This window comes from Notothenia coriiceps, unplaced genomic scaffold (genome assembly GCF_000735185.1).
Source record: "Notothenia coriiceps isolate Sejong01 unplaced genomic scaffold, NC01 NC01_scaffold00028154, whole genome shotgun sequence".
Lineage (NCBI taxonomy): Eukaryota > Metazoa > Chordata > Actinopteri > Perciformes > Nototheniidae > Notothenia > Notothenia coriiceps.
In genome coordinates, this window is record NW_011360855.1 from 17,182 (window position 1) to 42,853 (window position 25,672).

At 44.6% G+C, this 25,672-nt stretch overlaps 1 protein-coding gene across 1 annotated transcript in view; it reads left to right on the top strand.

The window, feature by feature from the left end:
- The window catches only part of LOC104958024 (1-phosphatidylinositol 4,5-bisphosphate phosphodiesterase eta-2-like), a gene marked incomplete at its 5' end in the record, with an annotated part of 34,388 nt that extends 14,098 nt beyond the window's left edge, over positions 1-20,290 (top strand). The window contains 9 exons of the mRNA XM_010785718.1: positions 3,795-3,883; positions 4,455-4,637; positions 4,732-4,839; positions 5,686-5,810; positions 7,080-7,164; positions 8,030-8,176; positions 9,261-9,340; positions 12,888-13,263; positions 17,644-20,290. Of these exons, the coding sequence (XP_010784020.1) occupies positions 3,795-3,883; positions 4,455-4,637; positions 4,732-4,839; positions 5,686-5,810; positions 7,080-7,164; positions 8,030-8,176; positions 9,261-9,340; positions 12,888-13,263; positions 17,644-19,238 (2,788 nt within the window). The remainder of the gene's footprint in view (positions 1-3,794; positions 3,884-4,454; positions 4,638-4,731; positions 4,840-5,685; positions 5,811-7,079; positions 7,165-8,029; positions 8,177-9,260; positions 9,341-12,887; positions 13,264-17,643) is intronic.
- Positions 20,291-25,672: the final 5,382 nt, after the last annotated feature.

Below are 25,672 nucleotides of genomic sequence, written 5' to 3' on the forward strand. Positions count from 1 at the left end.
GATAACGCCATCCGATTTGCATCAACATTAATCACAGTCTTACATACATGACATTACCATAATACATACATACAACATCCCCCGACCACCTCACATACACACCACAAGGGATCGTAGAATGAATAGGAACACCCCCTGGTTTAGACTAAATGTGGTCGAGTGCCGGGACGCCACACACCTGGACGGAGGGAATACCTTGGTTTTACCTTCCCCAGGGGTACTCGCCCCTTAGTAATTAAAATCCCACTCGAAGCCAATCCCATTCGCCAATTCCAAATCGTGACACAACCCAATACCAGATTCCACATCCTATTCAGAGATCCTTTACGTACATTCAGGCTCGAACATTACACAGGGGACTCTCCACTATACCGATACTGTACGACCAACACACCCCCCACTGAGTCGTCGCCCCGCCCCCCCACACACACACACCACACACACACACACACGGCCGCCACACACACACACACACACACACACCACACACACACACACACACACACACACCACACACACACACCACACAACACACACACAACACACACATCACACCACACAAACACACACACACACACACACCACACACACACACACACACACACCACACACACACACACACAACACACATCGCATGAACAACACTACGTCTCCCCGGGCCTCCGCGACAAGCAATGAGAGGACTAGGCACAGGCTGGCGACAGAACAGCTTTTGAGTGAGGACGGAAAAAGTCGGAACCACTGGAAGAAGACGTTCTTCCCCTTTTTTTCACTTCCCTCGGTCTCTTATGGCCTCTGTCATTGTTGGAAGTATGTCTACTATGAAAATCTTAGTTTTTCCAACGTAGACAAAAAGAACCTTGTGTTCAATAGAGAAAATCTCCAAAGTACTTTGCGTTTCTGTGTTTGATTGCGTTAATCAGGGATAACCAGAAAATCAAAGTATTTAGTCTTACTCATCAGGAGCATGATTGTCGAAGAACAGTAACTACTATACACACAAGAATCATACCAAAAATTGTATTTAAGGTTCGCATGTCACACTAATTTCAACTTTTGACCTTCGGGACACAAGAGTAGTTGCACCCACCCTATAACCTTTTTGTCAGAAGTTTCATTTTCGACTTGGAACGTAAATCTCCTTTAGGGTACCTTCCTCGCAGGACAGGAGAACAACCGACGTCCCTCAATCGGAGCAGGGGGCACAGTACAGGGGAGGAGTGAGAATGGGACCGTGTCGTCTCCTCTGTCCAATCAATCCTGTTACGACCTCTAACACATTCTCTTGAATAATTTCTTTGACAATGAGAGACGATCTGTAATTCCTTGTCAATGTGTCCCTTGGACTTGTACCTTTTTACTACATACTGGGTTCCGTACGACCCCAAATAGAAGTAAGGCACTACAGACTTTACACTGTTATTTTTGGACTTGATGGGGATTTTGGAGACCCTTGCTCTTTGCCCAGCCGACTACACCTTTTACTTTCGGAAATATATTTGTCCGACCACCTCTTTGTCGTACTGTACTGGTCATTCTCCTAATGACAATAGTCCTACTTTTTTCATTACATAAGGAAGGTCAATCGTATTTCTTATCCCTTTAGTCTAATGACAAACTAATAGATTATTGATACCTAATAGATCGTAACTAATGTAGGTAGGTCTCAGAAGAGCGGCGATAGGCACCAGCCCAGCGCCTCCATCGGTCAAGGTCGTCTCTCCGGGTGTTTGCAAGGAAGGGCACCGGGTATTAAGTCGTTCCCACTTGGATGCCATACCAAGTGATTTTACAGCACACACTCGATTGACACACATACATTTGATTTTGCCTTCCGTAAAGGCAATCGAGTCTAACATAAAGACGCGAAAAAATTTGACATCATACACGAGTACACGAAACGTAAAACCACTATCCTGATACCCGGGACTTATACGAAGTACTTTGTTTTCGAAAAGGAATTGCTACGTCTTCCTAATTAACAAGAAAGTTTGCCTATTTAGCAAAACCTTGCGTTCAGAATGGGAACCCCTTGAGAAAAACCCACCAGAAGTGGCCACCCCCCTCCCGACGTTACCCACTTCACAACGCCGCCAGGAAGAGACAGAGCCTAGAACCTAGGAAGTTAGTCCAAACAGGTCGAAAGAAGAACCGGTCCAAGAGGTGGACGAAAGGACAACCTACATCCAGACGTCCTCCCCCCCCCCCTCGTCATGGTGGTGTGACTAGGCCTCATTGTAGTGTGTTCCCGACGACCCTCAATACCTGAGACCAGACTTATACAGCACGGAGCGTTAGTCCTACGAAAAATCACCCCGTCGACCGTAAGATAACTCTGGCCAGACATATTGCGCACTTTAATCTACTCATCCAATCTGTTAAATTTTTACCTAATACACTTCGTCTGAACTCCCCCGACAACCCCCTCCTGTCGGAGATTAAAGAAACTAGAAATCACAGAAAAGAATAAGCGACTCTGGTGTAAGTAAGCTATAGGAGCCTCAGAGTTTCCCGCGCTCGTTCGCTCGGGCCGTTGCAAAAGGGCCGGTGTGCCGTGGGTCTGGGGTGACGTCGCTACAGAGTAGACAACACATGAATGACCAGCAGTAAAGGACCAACGATTGTTGCTTACGGTCAACATTGTTATTGTGTGTAGTCTCGTGTCACCCGAGGTGTCCCCGCCCCCCCCAGCTCGCCTCACCTCGGCACATCCTGTCTCTCACTTATGTGTATAAGTGATATCTCCTCTACGACATACTCTTTGGCTTACACTTCAAACCTTGTAACTTCGTTACATTTAAATAAATCATCTGGAGTTGTTACCCTTAATACCTAGCTCCACTGCTCTTTACAGGTTACTCGTAACTGGAAATTGGTGGGGGTTTGGACGTCTGGTCGGAGTCCTACCACTCGTGACTCGTCACGTATGGGGTAGCCTTCCAGACGTCTCCTGTAGACTTTATATTACAACCTCTATGGGCGTTAAGTTTCGTACCCAAAACAGGCAGGTCCCAATTACATTCAATACAAAACAGCTTTTTACCAGATTAGACACCATTTTTTTACTGGACAAGTTACGTTACTTACTGAGACACTTGCGTCAACTACTTTATATCTAAGATCCAGGATAATTATAATCCAAAATTTCCGGGACAAGTAGGACTTGAATGGTGTTCTCTTATATATACTTTGTAATTCGTGCCGTCCGTAAGAATCTCACGTGATATATATAGTTGTGGTGGAAATTCCATGCTTAATCACCTTCTGGTAAGAAAAGAACAAATATACAAGCTTAAACCAAAGTAGTGTTATTTAATAAGGAGTTATGGCATTTAACAGAATCAATCTTATATCCAGCTGGAAGGGCAGTCCTGCACTAGCAGTAGCACCAAGATCTGACCACGTAAAACAGAAAATACAAGCACTTTATACACTCAAAACACAAAGAAAGGGGAAGGTCTCAGCAAGGCAATATACATTACATGAAGTGTTGGCCAGATGTTTGAAACTTGCATACATGGTCAGTACAATCCTAACAATGGTCGTAGAAACAGCCTTCTGTCTATTCTAAGGAAGTGAAAATGAAGTAGCTAGATGTGAATTCAAACCGCGGGAAAATCAAACCAGAGAAGGAAGTTATATACTTACTGTAAATGACACTTGATGATAAATGTACTACAACAATAGTGATAACACGGTTATAATATTGCGGTAATGCAAGTCTGAGAATGTGACAGCCCTACTTTACATTTCTGTGTTTAATGTAACCTTTGACTTCTTGTTAAACCTTCCAGAAAGAAGAAGACCATGAAGTTGTCCCGGGCTCTGTCTGATCTGGTGAAGTACACGTGCTCCGTGGGTCTCTACGACATCGAGGCACAACGTGAGCGCTTCTGCTAACCTGAGGCTAAGTGCTAACAGAGTGGAGCGGATATAAAACACCACTTTCTGGCAGGCTAGGGAAGTTACGGACTAAATGTAATGGGATTACTTAATCAGGATACAAAAGGTATCTTAAATCCCTTCAAGTTAAATTAAGGGAACACTGACTGCAGTTGGTCATTGTCGTTATCAGACAAATGTAAAAGGATGTTGAAAATAAATAGAAAAACATTCATCATTTTAATTAGTCTTTTAATTGAATTATATTTACTCAAATGTTATTCTTATTTTATTCCTTTATTTATCAATGTATTCATTCATTCATTTACTCATTCATTCATTTACTCATTTATTTATATTATATTGTTTTATTCAGTCCTGTGTTTATTGGCTTCTGTTGGTATTAAGTGTTTTGATCAATTACAAAGTTATGCGGTACTCGGTATATATAACCTGTGAAGGGGTGTGTAGTATTGTTTTCATATTTGTTTTGTTTATGTTTTGTAAAGCACTTGTGTTATTTAAAAGAAGTGCTATATGAGTAAAGTTTGATTTGATGTCTCTGTGGTCAGCCTCCTGTAGCTGGCAGGTGTCGTCGCTCAGTGAGACCAAAGCCCACCAGGTGATGCAGCAGAAAGCCACCTCCTTCATCCACTTCAACCAGAGGCAGCTGTCCCGCATCTACCCCTCCTCGTACCGCGTGGACTCCTCCAACTTCAACCCCCAGCCCTTCTGGAGCGCTGGCTGCCAGCTGGGTACGAGCTTCATCTCTGCTCTGCCACCATTATTTTCTGTCCTGCCAGTTTTTTTTAGGGCTGACAATAACAAGGTGAACTGCTTTGATTTCAGTCGCTCTCAACTACCAATCAGAGGGCCGCGTCCTGCAGCTCAACAGAGCCAAGTTCTACAGCAACGGGAACTGTGGCTACATCCTGAAGCCCGCCTGCATGTGTGAAGGTCAGCAGCGACATGAGTCATTAGCAGCATTTCAGTTTGGGTCTATTGAAGACCTTAGGAATACTGACATCATTAATTAACAAGTAGGTTTAGCTGCCCCGCTTGTTATGTTATGTATAGGCATTAGAATACGTATAAAGAACAGTATTATAGTATATTTTACTATGATGTTAATTTGGTCTTTGAATAGGAATTTCACTAAATCTGAGGTGCATGGAAATGGGAAAAACCTCTTCACTGATGGCTTATTCATCATTTTGAATGTTGTATTATTGGTGTCACAAGTAGATAGTATCAAAATGTATGCTCCCATATGGGCATTTTATTATTTGCAGCTTATGTCATTTGTAACCTCGACTATATAAATGTTCTTTGGTACAGGGTTTGTATTATATGTAAGGGATTATGTAACGAGCCGGTCATCAATGTAAAAAGAACACCAACAGGGTGAGCAGGATCCCGACACGAAACGGAAGGATTTTCAATCTTCCTGAACCTTTCCTTGCCAAGGCTGACATTAAAGTGACCAAACTCTGCGGATTGATCTGACTGCACACACTTTAGTTCCTGCTTAGTAGCGCTCTTCTATCGGAAAAGAGCAGACCGCAGAATGTTCGAATGTGTCAACCAATCAGCTTAGAATATTCAACTAAGCTGTCATTTTTAAAAGACTTTAAAAGACTATTCCAATGAAACTTGCTGGATGGACTTGCTGTTTTAAATCTGATCATAATGATCAGCAATGTAACTAGCTTTGGATGAAAATGTGTTCATTTCAGAATTTAGAGTTGAACTTTGTATGTGAAGGTAATCAAACATGTACTTTTCTGTTTCTTGCCCTCACAGGGACCTTCAACCCCAACCTGGAGGAGCCTCTACCAGATCAGATGAAGAAGCAGCTGGTGCTGAAGATCATCAGCGGACAGCAGCTGCCCAAACCCAAAGACTCTATGCTGGGGGACCGGGGAGAGGTAACACACAGGACCACTCCGGGGTCTTTTTAAAGTTATTTAAATATGCAAAATACAGCTCTGAAACAAATTAAGAGACCACTGCAGCATGATCAGTTTCTCTGGTTTTATTATTTATAGGTATGTGTTTGAGTAAAATTAAATATATATTTTATAAACTACCGTAATTTTCGAACTATAAGGCGCACCTGAATATAAGCCGCAGCAGCTAAATTGAATGATGTGTACATATATAAGCCGCACTGGACTATAAGCCGCAGGTGTTTTAATGTTTAATTACCATATGTAAGGGTTCGTGCACAGAGGGGATTGTCGGGAAAGAGATGGCTGTTTGAGGAAGCTCCCATTTATTAACATTTCAACAAACAAGTTGCATATTTGCATAACGTATTCAAGTATTACCATTTAGTGCAATAGTAGTTACAGAACATGTACTGTGCTGTGTAAACTGTACTGTATCACATAGCGTTTCAGACACACAAACTTTTCAACTTTCAAACTTAAACGGTGCGCTCCCAGCGCACGTACCGGCAGTGATCTACAGCAGCAGTTTTCAACCAGTGGTACGGGGACAAACTGTCTCGCTCTCGTAATGTCTGTCTGTCTTGCTCTCGTTCTGTCTCTCGTACCACTCTCGGTTCCACTTTTACTTTCGCGCGCTACCTGTCTCACTCTTTTCCGGCCTCCAGCTTTTCCTGCTGGAACCCGCCGCTTAAAGGTGGGGGGCGCGGACCGGCCATAGAGCCCATAGAGTTAAAGGTGGTGGACTGTAACCTGTAAAATCCATAGATTTAGGAGGTCCCCTAGTGGCCGTTAGCTGTACAAATCCATAGATTAGCTGCACCGTTATATAAGCCGCAGCGTCGAAAAATGGGAAAACAGGCGCGGCTTATAGTCCGAAAATTACGGTACTCACATTTCACTGGAATGGAATGGCTGCCATACATGTAGAGATTAAGATTTAAGAGAGATTTTTTCCAGAGCTGTATATATTGGTATACATGTTATAATACATTTTGCCTGTACACTAAGAAACATAGTTATGTTAAAGCAATAACACTCAATGCATATTAATCAAATTGCCAAGTTTGACCCGGTGAGATGCTTCTTTATTGACAGCAAAAGATGGAGACATAGCTAAGTGTCAACATGACTGGGGTAGTTTTCAACCTCACCAAAAAGAAGTGGAGTGGGATCATTGAAAAGTCTTTACATAGAATCACATGGTTGGTGAAGCAGTAACTGAACACTGTTACGTCCGTCTGTCAGATCATTGATCCCTTCGTGGAGGTGGAGATCATCGGCCTGCCGGTGGACTGCTGCAAGGAGCAGACCAGAGTGGTGGATGATAACGGTGAGTGGGGGGGAATCACTCAGGGTCTCCTGCCTTCATATTCTGCAGAGAAGTCGGCCCATTGCCATAAAAAGGCCTGTTTTGGTGGAGAGATAGTGACTTGGTAATAATGCAGAGTTGCAGGGAAGAATATTTGTAGGCCGACTCGGAGGTAAGCATTGCAAACACACATATAATATCGTGTTGAGAAGGTGTAGAGTCATTCAGTAGCATTCAGAGATGTGAGGGGCTGCATCCAAGAGTGATTACACTCAAGTGGATCAGAAATCATCTGTTTCTGTACTAAATACCATCATTTAAACAAATTGAATCCAACTCAAACCACCAATTAAATCTAGTTCATTATCAATTCTGGTTACAGTGATCCTGATGCTTCAAAGTCGATATTTGTCTAAAACCATTTAGTGCTTCACATAATAAAATACACAACGGCTGTAGCCTGATATTATATGATTTGGTGTGTGTGTGTTTGTGTGTGTTATGGGTTCTGATCTATAATTGATGAGCTCAGCACGAGAAGAGGTGCACAGGCAGCACCTATCAGTCTCCTTACACACACACACACACACACACACACACACACACACACACACACACACACACACACACACACACACACACACACACACACCCCCACCCTGAATAATGGATGAGAGCAGTTTGCTGACTCTACTGGACTGTCCACTCTCTTTGTCCTCTTCTTTTCTTTCACTCCCTCTCTGTTTTATCTACTGACTTCTCTTCTCTTCTTGTTACTCGTCATGCTCTTTGAATATCCGTCTTGATTATTCTCCTGCGGTTCCCCTTCCCCTCTCTCCTCTCCCCTCCTCCACCCCCCCTGTCTCTCTCGGGACCGGTCCCTCAGGCTTCAACCCGATGTGGGAGGAGACGATCGTGTTCACCGTCCACATGCCGGAGCTCGCCCTGGTGCGTTTCCTCGTGTGGGATCATGACCCCATCGGCCAGGACTTCATCGGCCAGCGCACCATCGCCTTCAACAGCATGATTCCAGGTAAGAGGGAGCAGAGGGGCACCCCCACCTCACCTGGCCCTCCAAAAGTTTGTGGTCACTTACAAAAAGCTTCTTAATGCATTTTGTTTCTCATGTTCTAGACATAGAAATGGTGTTTTTGTTCTGAGTCAGAGAATGAAGAGGCTTTGGTGGAGGTTCATTGAAAGTCATGCCTAGAGCACTGTTGCCATGCTTTATTAGGATTTAAAGATGCTGCTTGATCCCATGCAGTTATTTTTAATCGATGTTACAATAGGACGAGTTTATAAACGGAATAGTTTTGGAAAATCCTTCGGAGTTTGATGAGAAGAGGAATCGGTTAAGTCAAAACCTGGAGCAGGGACATGGTTAGCCTAGCTTAGCATGAAGACTAGAGGCAAAGTGACAAAGCTGGCCTGGCTTTGTCCAAAGGTTTAAAAAAACGACGACATTGAATATATTAAGACATGCTTAAGGGTTCCATCTTCCCTGAAACTAGATTTTACTGTTGTTTATTTTCACACTGCATCCACCAAATAAAAAACCTAGTAATTAAATATGAAATACACTATAACATATTTCTTATATATGTTTTTTCAGTATATACTCCTTAGTGATGAGCATCTGTCTCATTGACTGGTCTCACAGTATCCCATACTGATCAAATACAATTCAAGTTAAATAGCTCAATAACATGAAAAAACACCAATGGAGTGCTTTTATTTTGAAATAAATTGACTCATGTTTATGTATAACTATGAAATTAGCATTAACAATCAGGAGAACGTTTTTCTTTATTTATATTCATACAGTAAGGAGAGAGGACTAAATAATTAGAATGAATGGTCATCTGCGTAAAGCCTTATCCACCGGTGAGCTCAGTACCAAGTCTTTTGGAACACAATACCTTTCAGTTTTAAATGACCTGTTATCTAGTTATTTGTTTTTTCCTGATATGTTCTATAACAGTGCTACCTTACGGACTATCTAAATACTTTTTATAAATAAATGTGTATTTTCACTGCTGATTGATATAACATATAACATTTCTATCTGCCCTGTTGTGTTTGACTCCTAACCCTGGTGTGTGTGTTGGTGTGTGCAGGTTATCGCCATGTGTACTTGGAAGGTATGGAGGAGGCTTCCATCTTTGTTCACGTAGCTGTGAATGACATCACTGGTAAGGTAGGTACAACTGCAGGAGGGAGCTGAAAACTTTTGAGAAATTCATCCAAAAATGTTATTGAAGTATATTAATTATTGTAAAGTAGGACTTTTTTTTTATTATAAAACGTATTCTGGATTTAATACACAGTTATGAATATCCAACGATATATCGGCCAACCATTTTTATTAACAAAACGGATTTGATAAGGAAATTAAACTTGTTTTATTTTTAATGTAATGTGTTTATTGAGTTTTATTTTTAACAAATGTACTAAATAAATGATCACTATTTAAAATGCAACAGCTCCGCAAAAAAAAACAACCTACATAGTTCTCTCCATGCACATCTGTCAAACATCATATGGAGTCTGTTATCACAGTGTCATAACGCAAAGCATCAAAGTCTGCCCTTAGCATCTCATGTACTTCATTCAGGAGCTATCGTTGAAAAGCGAAATAGATACATTTATATAATTGACTTAACATGTCATACACAAACATCCTTCTCTAAAAGGTCATTTCAAGCTTCAGAAACCCAACAGCAGATTAGACCCTCAAATATTTTCTAAAAGGCACAGATGTTTCTCCTACCCTGTAAATTAACAATATTTTAATATTTTAATTAATAAGGTTGTATCTGATTAAAAGCACAAGGCCCCTTCCTCAATGAATCAAAAGTCCATCGTCTCGTCGTCAACGTGTTTATTGGTTAGAAGCCAGAGATAAGTGATGTGGTTAACACAAGCCTAAGATATGTTCATGTCTTAAAACAGTGGTTGCTAAGTTTCCAAATAAACTACTATATGTCACCACGTATAACATTAGCCACCTTTAGCTTAGCCTTAGCATTTTACTTCTCGAGTTGCAAGGAACTCTTGCAATGCTAACTTCCATGTCGGCCTACAAAAATCAGTCGTTACTGCACCACTCAATTGGAGTGATATTTGTGTGAGGTGGTGAACTGATACAGCAGGGTTACATGTACATATTAACATCATCAGCATACAAAGCATTTTTTGAGATTTCTACAACTTTGTATGTTGTCCCTGTCCATTGTCAATATGACAATGCATAGCCTACATTTTAGCTGAGTCACCTTCTCAGTGAAATGGGGATGGTCCGCTGGCAGACATATTGAGTGTCTGTTATTGCGCTTGTTTCAGTTAGACCCTTCATTTTAAAATCACTCAGCTGCCATGTTGTAAATGACCGCTCTGCTGCATATTGTCCTTACTCTGAACTTCCTCTTTCTCAGCAGTTGCCCTGTGCTTACTGTTGTGATTTCTCTCTTGACCCCCCCACCCAACCCAATCTTTTCTCTCTTTCATCCTCCCCTCTGATTTTCGCTCTCTTCCTGTGTCTGTTTGTGATTTCAGTGGACCCCTCTTTTTCCAAACGCTCCATTTAGAGGCAGGAAATATTTAGGAGCCCTGAAGCTGCCGCTCAAAACTCAGGTGTAGTGAGACCCAGTCGGCATCTTGCATGAGCCACCTGACCCCCCCCCCAACACCACAACAACACAGACACACACAAACACACACACAGCCCCCTCCTGGCAGCCAACTGCAAGTTTTAAAACTACTATTACTGGCCAACTCATGCCTCACATGAGTTATGAAGGCTTGACCTGCCTGCTTCTCCATTGACACCCCCCCTTCCAAGTAGATCCAAAGTCAATTGTTGGATAGACGAGAGAGCGGTGCGTGTCAGGACGTCTTCCAGATTGGAGGACTTTGTTACTCTCTGTTGTTTCTGGCTTTTTTTCCTGTGTGCTCAGGAGTTTTTCAGCGCGCTGCACTGCAGGGGTATTCAGTTCCAGTGCCTTTGAGGACATTCAGTCCTCTCTTGTTTGCTCTGACCTTGTTTTTCTTCATCATTGTGTAGGGTTTTTCTCCCCTAAAAAAACTACTTTTAAAGAGCTAGGCATAAGTCGATCACTTTGTTTTCTTGACACGGCCAATTCTGATTATATTTGGATTCAAGCTGCTGCCCAGTTCTTTGGTATTTATTTATATTACATTATTGCAGTGTTTTTTATGCAATCAAATTCTTGTTTTCAAAGCATTCTACTGCTGGTTGATGCTTGGTTTTCAGCTACACCCCCATTATACCGGTTGGATGATTGATGTTTATGAGGAAATTAAGAAAGCATCATGTCTGGTTTCTCTCCTTGTATCTAAAGCAGCGTGGCTCATCATATAAACACCTGTCAGTCAGTCTTAAAATCATCAGACGATAATATGCTCTGAAAATGCAGATTTTAGCCTTACAGTAAATTAGGCAAAACATGTTTGGACTTATCTCAGTAAGCTACTAGATGAACTAAGGTAGAGCAATAACATTGAGCTTATTGATCTTTGGCTAAGACAAGTCTATTATCTCAAACAGGAAGTCTGCGTAGGTCCTGACTTAACCATGGATGTATAAAGAGAGCTGGGTAAAGCGTTGGAAGTGCTTTGAAAGTTAAAAAGAATCGCCACTAAAGAAATGCTGATTCGAAACCATGGTCACAAAAAGTTAGGCAGTTCCTGTTTCTGCCGGAGAGAGGTGAGTTTGTCCCAAAGTTTGCTGCTGTATTTATTTACACCCCCCACCTGAAATAAAGAGCCTCATTCAGCTGAGGGCCAGACTACAGATGGGAGTTTGTAGGGATCGGTTTGGAATGTGGCTCTCATGTTCACTTCAGTCTTCACTTATAATTCTTTCCCACAATACTTATTTTCTCTCTGCTATTGTCTTATTGTTGCTTTGCTGTTAAAAGTTGTCCAGTTAGCATTTCACCACAGTGGTCAACTGTCAGACTCTTTGGATCCACTACTTTCACATTGTTTAAAACGCTTATTGACAAGTCATGGCAATAGATTTTGGTAACTACGGAAGCTCCATCTTGCATTTCTTTAAACTCGCCCAAATGACATTTGATTTCACAGTCACTGATGTCATTGTCTGAGTGTCCTTATCACTGTCATCCCTCGTGTCGTGTGTTTGTGACGTCCCACATCACCATGCAGCACCTGAAGGCACTGCAAATAACCACACTGTTATTCTGCTGATACGTTTTCAGTAACCTCTTTTTATGTTGATTTTACAAAAAATAAATCTTATCTGTATTTTTCCCATCATCTTAAAGCCACCATTTTTTGAAATTCAAATATGCTATGTGATAAGGATCTTCATTATTCTGATGGTGTAAGTTTGACCAACTAGAAAGTATCAAAATGTGATTTATTTTGTAAGTGTACACACAGTCTGGGCTGCTCTTCGTGTTAAACATTGACACGTAGCTTCAAGCATGTGTTTGACTCATTAACTATTATAGATGTGTATGTGGTCAAATGACTGCTGAATGATCATGTAAAACACAATGATGAATCATTCTGTAAATGGATATTAATGTGTTTAAGCATGCTTACTGTACAATAACTTTAAATGTATCATTGCATAATACAGTGTGGGCTAGTGCCACATGAATTATTGTCCCGGGATGACCTTTGCCTTAATCCTTTTGTTTGATTAAGATCCATTGTGTTTCTGACAATGATGATGTATTTTTTGTTTTTGCCAGGCCAGAGCAGCCACCGGTATAAAAGGACTGTTTCACAGAAACCCAAAGCAGGCTTCCCTGGACAGCCATGCTGCTGCTCAGCACAGCCGTAAGCACCCGTTCGGGGCCCACCTCCTGCGCCGCACCGCCAGCGCACCCACCAAAGGCCAGCCCAAAGTCAAGAAGGGCTTCCCGGAGATCGCCATCGACACCAAAGACTACAGTTCAGAGGGTGCTAGTGGAGACCGGGAGTCTGAGGACAGAGACAAGGCCTCTGCCGACGCCTCTCACCAGCCCACACCCCCACAGAACAGGGAATCTCTGGCATCCCACCCAGCCAAGGGCCCCTGGGAGCGTCCTGACACCAACGGGGCTTTCCACCCAGAAAAGGGTAAAGGTAAGAGCCATGTTTCTGCTCGGCGAACAGCCATGACGGAGCCTCTGAAGCGGGCCAGTCGGCCTCACGTTAATGACCCTGTGGACATGAAGCAGGGGGTGTTTGCCCGCGTGGCTCTGAATAGCACAGGCAGGGTGGGGATCTCCTCCAACTGCATCACCTGTGTGGTCAGCTCCAAGGAGAGTCCGGAGGCTGAGAGGAAGGTGAATGACAGGCAGGGATCCAAGCAGGAAGATAGGGAGAGACAGGAGAGCCTCACCTCCTCAATCAAGAGACAGACAGATCCTGTAACCATGTCCCAGCCCCCCGCTACCCACTCAGAGCCCCAGCAGACCCCCTCCCTCCCCAGGGCAAACACAGAGGCCCAGTTTCAGAACTCGCCCAAGTCTCTCCCCCGACCTATTCCATTCCCTAGATCCAAACTCATGCAGACTCTGGGTGCTGAGCACATCCGCCGTCAGCCTGCCGCCCCGCAGAGGAGCCCCCGGTCCTGCAGTGTCCCCCGGAGGAGCCGCCCAAGCCCCGCCACCCCAGACTGCAGAACCAACCTCTGTTTGCAGCAGGCCACGCCCCCCAACTACGGTGCCGTTAGCACCTCAATGTTAGCGCCTTTCGCTAACCAGCACGAAGGGCTGTCACTCAGCGACTGTAGTAACTGCGGGAGCTTTAGCAGTCTGAGCAGCTTGGAGTCCCCCCTCATGCTGCCCCCCTGCTCTGTCCCCGACAGCCGTAAGAGGGCCGTAGGCACCCTGCAGCGCGAGATGAACGCGCTGTTCGCCCAGAAAATGGAAGAGTTACGCCATAAGACTCCCATGTTCTTCGCTGGTAAGATATACGTTAGCAGCATTAGCAGAAACCCAGTAGACGCTGAGTGGTGGCTGTAGAGGACCTGTTGTCTCCTGTAGACCTCAGTTAGCTGCCATACATCCCAATACCCTGAAGCTTTGTTAGCATAATGCTGTCAGAATCATCCCTTTACGTTAAATGTACACCTTGTTATCCCCACGTGTCCCTGAGAGCGTAATGACCGATCTGATCTCCCATGTGTTTCTTTCCCAATTAGAGTTCAGTTCGAGCTATTATTTTCACCTAAGCCTTAAAAAGATTTCAAATAATTGATTCTAGAAATGTTAGTAAATGCTTTCTCTATATCCTAAACTACTGTATCTGACACTGCCCATGCATGACAGATGAGAGAAGTGGTAAGTTTTGAACCTAAAATGAATAGAACTAGTTTAGTTAAGTTTTTTGGTTTAGTTGTCGGGGACCATGAACATAAATCTCAGAGATAAAATATTTTGTACCAGATTATAGTGGTTTGCTAAACATCATCTGCAATCCCTGGGCAGCTCGAAACTAAATACAGCACATACAATCCAAAAGTCCAAAGTCCCTAAAATAATGCAACAAAAATATATATTTAAGACATCAAAAACAGTGCAAAACAACATGCAAGTGACCAATAAGCAAGTAAATGCAGAAAAATTCAATTATATTTATCTAACATAGAATAACTTTGACAGTGTTTGGTGTACTGTCTGCTGAACCATATGTTAGTCACCAAGGTACTCTATAGACTTCTCATAACTTACATATAACTATCGGGCTGTGCTGCACTGTTCTGAAAATCACTTCTGATATTTAATCTCTATATGAAGAATTTAAATTCATAGCTTTCAAGATCATGCAGTCTTATAAACGACAGCCTCTAACTAAATGGAAAATGGTCTGCATTTATAAAGTGATTTCCTCCAGTCTTAGCAACCCTTCAAAGCGCTTATTCATGTACAAGTCAGCATTCAGAGGCTGCCATAGACTGTGCACCTGCTCAGGACACTAACACACACATAGACACACACTCACACATTGATGGCCATCGGGAGCAACTTGGGGTAAAGTATCTTCCCCAAGGACAGGACATGTTGACTTCTATGGATCAAAACAACAACCTTTGGATTGGCGGACGACCTTATTGAACCCAACCTCCCATAAATAATAGAGTTTTGTTTTAGTTTTTTTGGGCCGGATTAGCCTTCATTGGAGAGTGACAACATCAAAAGTGTGAGAGAGGGGATGACGTCGCAGTCCAGATTTAAACCTGCGTCCACCGCAGCAGGGACTTATTACCAGAACATGAGCCGCCTTCTCTAACCACTTAACTATACAGCGGCTCTATCTTTAACACTCCTGTTGTGTTCGGGTCCAATCTGACAGATTTACTACTTTCATCAATCATAAATATTTTGTTAACATTTGATTGCTTCAAGGCCTTCTGATATCCTCCACAGTAGGACTTTGAACATTTAAAACTGCTGTCCACCACTTTGATTGAATTTTGAGTGGTTTAGTCAACTTTGTCACACCTATGGTGTTCCCGGTCAAATATGACCGCCATACAGTAGGAAATGCATGGGTTACCATAGATGATGTTATTCCCTCAGATAGTACACACCCACAAACCGATATCCATGTTAACTTTGGAATACACTTTCAGTGTGTATTCTTTGTATGTTCACTGCAGCTGTTCATGTATTGTAAGACATTGTTCACAGCTTAGTGATGATTCATGGTTGTTGTATTCATTTAAGACCAGTTTAAACAGATGGAAGTCACAAGACCCTGCTGTGTCCAGGGGAGACTCCTCTTCCTCACTCACAGGACATATTTCAGGAGAGTCCACTTCCTGCTGCTCACCAGCGTCTCTTGGTTTATCTTGTGATGAATCTATTGGGGAAAAACAAATATCTTTGGAATTGTTCATGTGTTCTGACATCTGTTTATAATATAGTGCAGGCAGATAGTAAAAATGTCATGATGAACCTCTACGTTATCTTCTCTGTAGAACAAAGCTGTGATGTTTTTCTGGTGTTGATTTGCAGATCAATATGTGATAACTTCTCTTGTTCAGATGCTTCTCTGTCCTTGCCTCCATTCTCCCTGTTTTTTCCAGTTTTGCTAAAATCCTTTTTCCTCTCTGTCCCATCTGCACGCTCTCTCTGTCACTAGTGCAGAATTGAAGGGATGACCAGAGCCAGGTAAACCGCTCAACGCATGCTACTTTCACCTTCTCTTCCCCATCTCTTTCTCACCAAAATGCTTCATTTCCCATGTGTCACACCTGTGGGGATGACAGGGATTTACAATGAATCTACATTTTCACACATTGTTGAATTTTCACCAAAAGGCAGCTGTGTGTTTACATACTTGTATAACGGTGCTGGGACACTCACTGTGGGGAGGGGAAAACATTATTCATGAAGCTTTGTGTCGTGCACAGAATCACAAGAATCACTTGTCTGTGTCGTGGCCTGTACACTGTTTTGTGTTTTTCTGTTAAATGGTGAGATCCAGGAACATGGTCAAAAACAAAATACATTTAGATTGATTAGTTAAGAAACACATGAGAAAATAAGTTCAAAGTTTACAAACCTACTTCCTGATGGTCTGGATTTTGTATTAAAGCTCTAATTATGTATAACATTTAAAGGGGCCCTATTAGGCTTTGTTTCCCTTCCCTGTAGTGTGTTATGTAGCTTGTTCTGCATGTAAACGTTCTGCAAAGGCTGACATCCCTGTGAGTTTCTCTAATATTCATCTTTTGTGGTCAGCACCATTTGTCAGTCAAAGTCATTTGAAGGCTCAGTTAATGCCAGGAATTGGTCCTTGACTTAGCATTTGACCTTCACTTGAAGTTGCTCTATCAATATAACTCCTACATTTTCTCTGCATAGCAGATTAGTCTTTGCAAAGTTAATATGAGGCTGATCCTTTTATATATACTCTCTACCAGAGAGTCAGTGGTGCAAAGTAACTAGATAACTAAGTACATTTACTCAAGTACTGTAAAGGTTTGAGGTCCTTGTACTTTACCTGAGCATTTTCTAACTTTAGAATACTTTATACTTCTTCTCCAGTACATGCTGTGTGTGTATATATATATATATATATAGATATAGTACCTATAGTATATATATATAATATATTATTATTAGTATATATCTAAATATATATATAATAATATTGTACTCTTTTACTTTGGGCGGGTTTGACAGCTTTAGTTACTTAACAAAATATAATTTAAAATCATGAACATATAATTATAAGTTAAAATATCCAGCAGCATGATCATTCATTGATATTAGTTTCACATTTAGCTGCTGTGATAAAAAACAAAATAATGCATCAATAATAATATTTTGATATATGATTCTGAAATGGGTTTATTTTATTGAACTTAACTAAGATTTTGAATGCAAGACGCTTACTTATAACAGAGTATTTCTTTATATTTAGTGTTGCTGCTTTATCTAAGTAAGAGATGAGTACTTGTTCCACCCCTGCAGACAGTAATATAGTTCTTTGTGCTCTGTCTCTCCTCAGATTGTTCCACAGTGCAGAAACCAGCTCTTCTTTCACTACACTCTGACGCAGCCAGAACTACTCGAGTCATCCGTTTTGTCTCCACTCCAGAAGACAGCCTGTCTTCGCATCACTCCTCATCCTCTTCACTGCAATCCACAGCAATAAACGCAGACCACCTATTGGCCGCTCCTTCTAACGGTGCGGTATACTCTCCTACCAGGGTGAGCGGAGACCCTAAGAAACCAACTACTAATTCCAGAACCACGTTGCTCCCTCTGACTCCTGAGAAGACTGAACCATCACAAGTCGTTCCGAACAACAGAGGCGCTGATTCTCTCATGGAGCGCTCACCAAACCAGAAAGAAAACCTGACAGAAAAGAAACGTGAAGCAGCGGAGGTGAAGTCTGACCACAGGGTGAAGCCTGCCGCTGTAACAGAACCTCCACGACCCCCCGCGCCTGAGAAAGCCCCAGCCAGGAGAGCCCTCTTTAGCTCCATGCCATCCCACTCTCCGGTAAGAAGAACCAAAAGTGAGGGCCATGTCCTGGTAGCTGTAGCCTCCACGGAGCAGTCGGCAGTACCACAGGTCTTCACCGACGCCACCATGAACGACCGCCTGTGGAGCAAGTTGGACCCGGCCAGTCACCGAGACAGCATGTCCTCCTCCTCCAGCATCTCCTCCAGCGACACAGTCATCGACCTTTCCCTGCCTAACCTGGCCAGGAAGACCCTCAGCAGCCCCCCCACAGCCAGCAGCCCCTGTGACCCAAACTGGATCAACTACCGCCACTCAGCGCTGGTCTCCTACGATACTCCGCAAGTCAGCAAGAGCAAGTCCAACCCCAATCTCCAGCAAAGCGAGTGCCCGAGAGATGAGCTTAAGCCCCGCCCCCTTCAGCCCCCCGAGCAGGCTTCTGTGGACTCTCCGAACAGACTGACCCAGAGGAGGCACACCTGGAGCCGGCTCTACATGGAGGGGCTCAAGCAGTCATCCCCCAGCAGGCCGTCCCCTCCGGCTAAAACCCACATAGCTACAGCTTCCATGTCCAAAAGCCTCGGGGATCTGACCTCCGATGACATTTCCTGTAACTTTGACAGTAAGTACCGCAGTATCAGCCGTAGCTTCATCGTCAGTCCCCTCAGAGACCAGTTCCGCAGGGGGAGTCCGCAGAAGTCCCGGCCTACCAGCCACCTCACAGAGCAGCTCCGGAAGCTGACGGATGTGGAGCCCCTGACCGCTAGCGACTTTAACTCAGAAACCAGACCCAGAGAGTCACAGGAGAACTTTGTGGATGAGACCCTGATGAGAAGGACCTCCTCCAGGAGCCAAAGCAGGGTGCGCTATATCGCAAACAGGGCCAAGAAGGCCCAGGAGCGGCAGAGGCTCCAGGGCCTGGCCCAGGGCAGGAGTGCCAGCTTCAACCTGGGCTGTGGAAGTCTCACTAACCCCATCGAGGAGCGGGGGAACCCTGAAGGCGCGTGTTGCGTGGCCCAAAGTCCCTGCACCAGCCTGGACCTGCTGAGTCAGCTCGCCCCCCTCAGAACCCCGTTCCCTAGACAGCCCCAGTCCCCCCCAGAGAGCAGTGAAGTCTTTTTTAGGCTCAAACTCTAAGAACTGGCTGACTTTGAACTGAGTGTGAGAGACACAGCGAGAGACTTGTTTGCAATACAGTCCAGATTATTTTTTAAGTTGCATATCTTGCAGAAATCTCACATAATGATTTCAAATTCTCACAGCGCTCCTCTGACTGAGAAATCACTTCTACATCCTGAGGTTGTGTAAGATAATTATTTTTAACCATTGAGAAAATATTGTCTTGAAGCTGAAGGACAGCACCAAACGTTAGATAATTGCCACAACGTATTTAGTTGAAGAGTTTTTATAAAGCGGTTTATGACGACTGTGATCTACTCTCATGTTTGATTTTAGTTTTTTTAACTTCACTTGCACATACAGTAGCAATACATCACTTGACAGGTTAGCAAAGAACACATTCTGCTTATGTACTTGAAATGTAATGATGTACTTAACATGTCGAAACGTTAGTATCAGCACATCCATCCACTAGCAATATTTAGAAAAGGATGGCATGGTGTTATGTAACATTTTGTTTTAAAGTTTTAATCAGCGAGGCTTGTCCCATGTCTTTGCTGAAGAAAATGGAATTTCTACTACAATGCAGGATGAAATGTCTTAATTTTAGTATTTTTTTGTGTAGTTTTTCCATTGTAATCTGACCAAACTGACAATATTTTGCTACCCTTTCCGATATGTGGCATGTCACAGCACTGAGATCATGTACTTTTAAACCATGGGAGACTACTGCATACAGAGTTTAGTCCTTTTTTTGACTGCATGTAGTTTATGCACTGTAATGTTTATCCTAAGGCTGTGCTTTATTTACAGAGACTTTTTTTATATGAACATTTGTTAATATTCCAAGCTTCTTTTTCGGATTGTCCGATGGTACTCATAAAGCATGTGTTCTCATTGGTCCGTGGTACAAATACAAGATGAAAATGATCTGTATCAAAGCACGTTTATCCGTCCACCTGCTGTATTGTTTTGCACTGCCGTGCCAGTTGTTTGTGCAAAATGTTAGGGGCAATATTTAATTCAGACAATGTGTAATTATGACCTGAATAAATCACCAATTAATATTATTAAATGTTTCGCAGCTCATTTATTTCATTTAATCTACCAACGATTGTTTTTCATAGACTACGGTGGCCGACGGGAAAAAACGCTAAAAACACTTGCATTAGGAGAAACATGGTGCAGTTTCAAATACGATGCAAATAAGAATCAGGTTTATTACCAGGTAGGTTGACACGTACGAGGAATTTTACTTGATATCATGGTGCAAACACAAAAGTAAAACAAAAATAAAAAACAGATAGAGAACTAGAATATAAAAACCCAAACACATGCAAATGAAGAAACATCTTCATCGACATGATAAAACATGCGCAAGGTTAATATAAAGTGCTGCAAAAACCTCAAAACACAACGGAAACACAGAGTCCTTGTTGATGTTAAGGGATTATAAAATTGGCCCACTGTCACTGGATAACATAAAATGTTACGTAAAATGAAAATATAATATATCCTTCTGATTTTATTGCAGATCTGCAGTAAGCTAGCTAGCTAACGTAGCATTTAACATATACTGATTTAACACTTAACAATATGATACATACTTACTCTGCCAACTTTATAATCCCAGAACATCAGGTGCTCCGGTCCCAGCTGTGTGCGTCACTTTTAGTGTCATTGTGTTCTGAGCTTCTTGCAGGGTTTTGTTTTTTTTGCTCTATGGGTACTGCCCTTGACCTTATTATGCAAGCGTTCACCTACTGAGATATTTATAAACGTAGCCGGCCCCCGGGGGCGGGCCTACCTGAGTGCGCGCAGGCCCACAGTATATGAGGCGGCCTCGCCTCCCGACCGTCATCCTTTTCTCTTCAGCGAGCAGGATAAACAACTGAGATAGCGAAAGAGAAGAAGATCGAGCAAAGATTGGCAAACTCACCAGCACCGACCCTGTCCTACGTGCAACGGCCTCATCGCAGGTGCCGATCCCCACCGCCTGTGTTTCGAGTGTCTGGGGCCTGAACACGCCGGGGACGGCTTGCAGTCTCCCTCCTGTAATGCCTGCTGGATGCTAGCACAACTTAGCCGCTGGCACCGCATGGAGCACTTTCAGGCCTACTATGTGTTGCCGGAGGAAACGGACGACCTCGTGGACCTCCAGGTGGTGGAGATGGAGGACAGGATGCGGCTGAGGGGGCGCCATTCGTTGAGGAGGAAGACGACGAGGGTTCCTCGATGTCGGGTGGTGTGTGGTGCAGTGGATAGAGCGTTGGTGTTCGGATCAGGGGAGCACAGGTTCAAACCCCACTGCAGTCAGTATGTTGTTGTGTCCCTGGGCAAGACACTTCACCCCAAATTGCTCCTATGGGGATTGTCCACAGTATTGAATATGTAAGTCGCTTTGGATAAAAGCGTCTAACAAGTAACTTGTATATGTATATATGGGTGCTTCCGGTTCCGGCACCCAGGACGGGCCGCCACACAGGTCCGCACGTCAGGAATTCCCATCGGTGATGGCTATCGCGGCGGAGCGTGTAGGATTACCGCTCCCCCCGCCACTACCGCGCAGCCGGCCTTCGTTTCGCCCCCGTTGCCAGACATCTTGCAGTGTGTGGAGGCGATGTGGCGATAGCCACTGAGAACGAGGGCTCCAGTGGCAGGTATGTCAGGTATCCTGAGGGTGCAGGGCCCCCTTGATGAGTGCCTGGCGACCCATCTGCTTCCGAAAGCAGCCGGATGGACGGAGGGGAAAAAGCCTCTGCCCCGCGCTGCCTTGTGACCAGGAAATGCTGGAGTATTTCGACAGATGGCAGCAGCGGCCAATAATGTCGGTGTGTTGGGCGTCTCTCTGATTTCCCCTCAGCAGGTCGCCCCTGCCTCAGGATTGGAGCGATTTTTCGGACCGCTGTATTGGTCAGATGAACAATCTGACCCACGGTGTAGCCGCTGCTGCTGGCCGAGTGATGTCCCTGGCCGCGGTGGCGTCACGTCACGTGTGGCTGGGACTCACTGCGCTGTCCAGGAAGGACCGCGAGGATCTCCTTGGGGCCCCCGTATCCACGGAGGGGTTCTTTGGGCCGATCACGTCGGTCACCCAGCGCTTCCGCCGCCTGGAGGAAGAGAGGCTGTAGCTCAGCTGTATGCTTCCGCTGGCTCTTCCTCGAGCTCCTCCGCAGCGGAGAGAGCGCGGTGCTTCGATGAGGAGGAGAGAGGCGACTGTGTAGAGCCCCCTCGGCTCCCGCTGCCCCCTCCACCTCCGTTGTCCGTCCCGCTGACCCGGCTCAGAATCGGTTGCGGGTACGCGCCGTGGTGGGTTCAGGGACCTCAGTAGAAAATCAGAGGCCCTTTCTGTGTCAGCCCCCCATGGGCAGAACTTCCTTTCATGGGGAGTTTTGCGGTGGAGTGGGCGGGTCACCAGGGATTACCACGGCTTGCTAGCTGTGGCTCCCCAGTTGTTTGCTCATCCCCTAACACAATGTTATGCGGAATGGAAGCACAGCTGTGTACTAACAGAGTGGATGGACAGGACGCTGAAATGGGGTTATACAATTCAGTTTTGCAGCATCCCTCCTCTCTTCAGCGGCATAAGAGACAAATCTACCATCCCAGGAGGTGATAGGGTCTGAATCTCTGCTGAAAGAAAACCTGTTACAGAAACAAGCAGTGTCTGTTGTGCACCCCCAGCACAGGGAGAGGGGGCTTTAGTCTATGTACTTCCTGTTTCCCAAGAAGACAGGAGAATTCAGACCCATCCTACTGTAGATCTCCGCAGCCTAAATCGGCACATCGCCTGCAAAAAATTCCAGATGTTAACTGTGAAACAGTTACTGGGACTGGTGCAGCCGGGCGATTGGTTTACAACCATCGACCTGAAGGATGCTTACTTTCATGTCGAAATTGTTCCAAGACATAGAAAGTATTTGCGTTTTTTTTTCACGCCTCCGCCCCGCAATGGGACCTGCCGTTGGTGCTCGAGGCTCTGGTCACAGAACCATTTGAGCCTCTGGAGCTCTCCTCCCTGAAGAAGCTGTCATTTAAAACAGCGTTGCTGCTGGCCCTGACTTCGGCCAAGAGAGTGTCCGAACTGACCGCTCTGTCGGTACACCCGAGTTGCTTGTGGATCTGGGGTGACCGTAGCGGGGTGACACTCAGGGTGAACCCATCCCTGTTCCCAAGAACTTAAAGGTGACCTATCATGCAAAATGTTTGTACGTCTTTTATACATGAATATGTGTCCCGGTGTTCCAGGGAACTCACCAAGTGTCAGAAAACACAGCCTCTCTATTTTCCTCCTTACCCAAATCTCTTAAAAAGGGGCTGCAACGGATCTGATACAGACTGATCCAGATTTGAACACTTCTATGACGTCACAGAAGTGGCGCTACGGGTATTGGGCCAACTCTACCAATCAGGAGGAGACAGCCACGGACATTGCCGTTCGAAAGCGCTGGAGACGCTGTAGTACATATGCCCGGCCTGCAGATGGTGCTGTTCTCACAGAATCAGCCCATGCAAAGACAGTGTTAAATTGAGCGAAATGAGGAATGGCTAAAATGCATGATCTGTTTGGTATTTTGAAAAATAAAAAGTATAAATATGCCTTTTATATAGGTATGGTCCTACACTATATTATTCAAATATAGAATGATAATAATAATAATAATAATACATGGGACTTTTATAGCGCTTTTCATGAAACTCAAAGACGCTTTGACAGAGAATTAAGAGAACACAACAAAAAAAAGACAAAGAAATACAAAACAGAAAAAAAAATACGGGGGGAGTGGGGTGGTCAGTGGTTGAATGCAGTGTTGAACAGATGGGTTTTGAGTGATGTTTTGAATGCTGTGAGGGAGGAAGAATCTCTGATGGATTGGGGTAGTGAGTTCCAGAGGATGGGTGCAGCAACGGAGAAGGCTCTGTCGCCCCAAGACTTGAGGTTGGTCCGAGTGGGGAGGGACAGGAGGTTGGCAGTGGCAGAGCGGAGGGAGCGAGTGGGAGAGTGTCTGTGGAGGAGGTCAGTCAGGTAGGATGGGGCCAGGTTATGGAGGGCTTTGTACGTCATCAGGAGGATCTTGTACTGAATTCTCTGGGGGATGGGGAGCCAGTGGAGCTTGATGAGGACGGGTGTAATGTGTTCACGGATTCGGGTGTGGGTGAGTAGACGGGCGGCGGAGTTCTGGATATATTGAAGTTTGTTGAGGATTTTTGCAGGTGAACCATAGAGGAGGCTGTTGCAATAGTCCAGACGGGAGGTGATGAAGGCGTGGATGAGGGTTTCGGCAGCAGTGGGAGAGAGGGATGGACGTAGACGGGCGATGTTTTTGAGGTGGAAGAAGGTGGGAGCGCTTCCCACACGTACCTTTTTTGTCACTCCTTCGGGGGTAACGGGAACGGGAATCCGTGTCAGGAGTTCGGGACACTACCCCGAGTGACGCTTGGATACATAAAAGAGCCCAGGGATTCCTTCGTACGCCTTTGGTATTCACGTAATAAGGCCCCCACCCCCCCCAGTCTGTACTCCTTCCTCTGGTTTTGTACAGGTTCTCTATTTTTTGGAATACTTCCGCGGCACCTGCACCTGGTTCTGCGGTGGCACGTGTACAGGAGGTGTCGACGATTTATTATTCCGACAACTGTGTCGGTATCGAGCACATCTAACGCGTCCCTGGGGACCCCTCCGAGGACCACGTGAGTGTATGTACGGTCGCGTGCATTGGACCTCGTCTCCTCCACGTCAAATCTGGAGGAAACAAGGGGTTATTACCCCGCCTTCTGATTTTTCGCCGGGTCGACATATCGGGTAACTGGACTGTGTTTGAGGAATTTCACCTGGTAAGACCTGGAGTTTGTAGGAGTAGGAGGAACTGGGAGTCGCGTACGGGAAGCGTGTAGTTAGGAGGTAGGAGGTGGGCAGAACTTTGGTGAAGTTGTAGTGGCCGTGACGGGAGCAGAAGAGAACCAAGTGTAAGGTATGGAGAGACTGTCTTTGGTCAAGTAGGTCAGTTTTGACGTTTAGGGAGTGGCGAGGAGATGGGGTTCCACAGGGAGTTCCGAGTCAAAGAGCCGGGGAGGACGGAGAAGTAAAAGAGAAATGGACGAAGGGGGGAACAGTGTATTAGGCCGTGCAGTACCCCTTGGAAGTAAGGTGACGAAACGGCTGCTGTAGGTCGAAGAGTAGAGGTGTTCAGGGAGAGGTGACGTATGGTGAGGTAGGACTTGTTTGACGTTAGTGACTTTATTTTAGGACCGAGGTTGAATTGAAGGCTTTGCAGTTGAACGCTATGTAGACTTTCTATTATTATTAACCTGTTTTTTTCGAGTGGGTGGGAAGGTATGAAGTGGGAGTTGTATCTGCCGAAGGGTCAAGTTTGGGAGGAGGTGTAGGCCTTGGATCCGGTAGTATTAAACTTGTGTTTGGGAGAGGTATGTTGTCTATGTAGTTTGTCTAG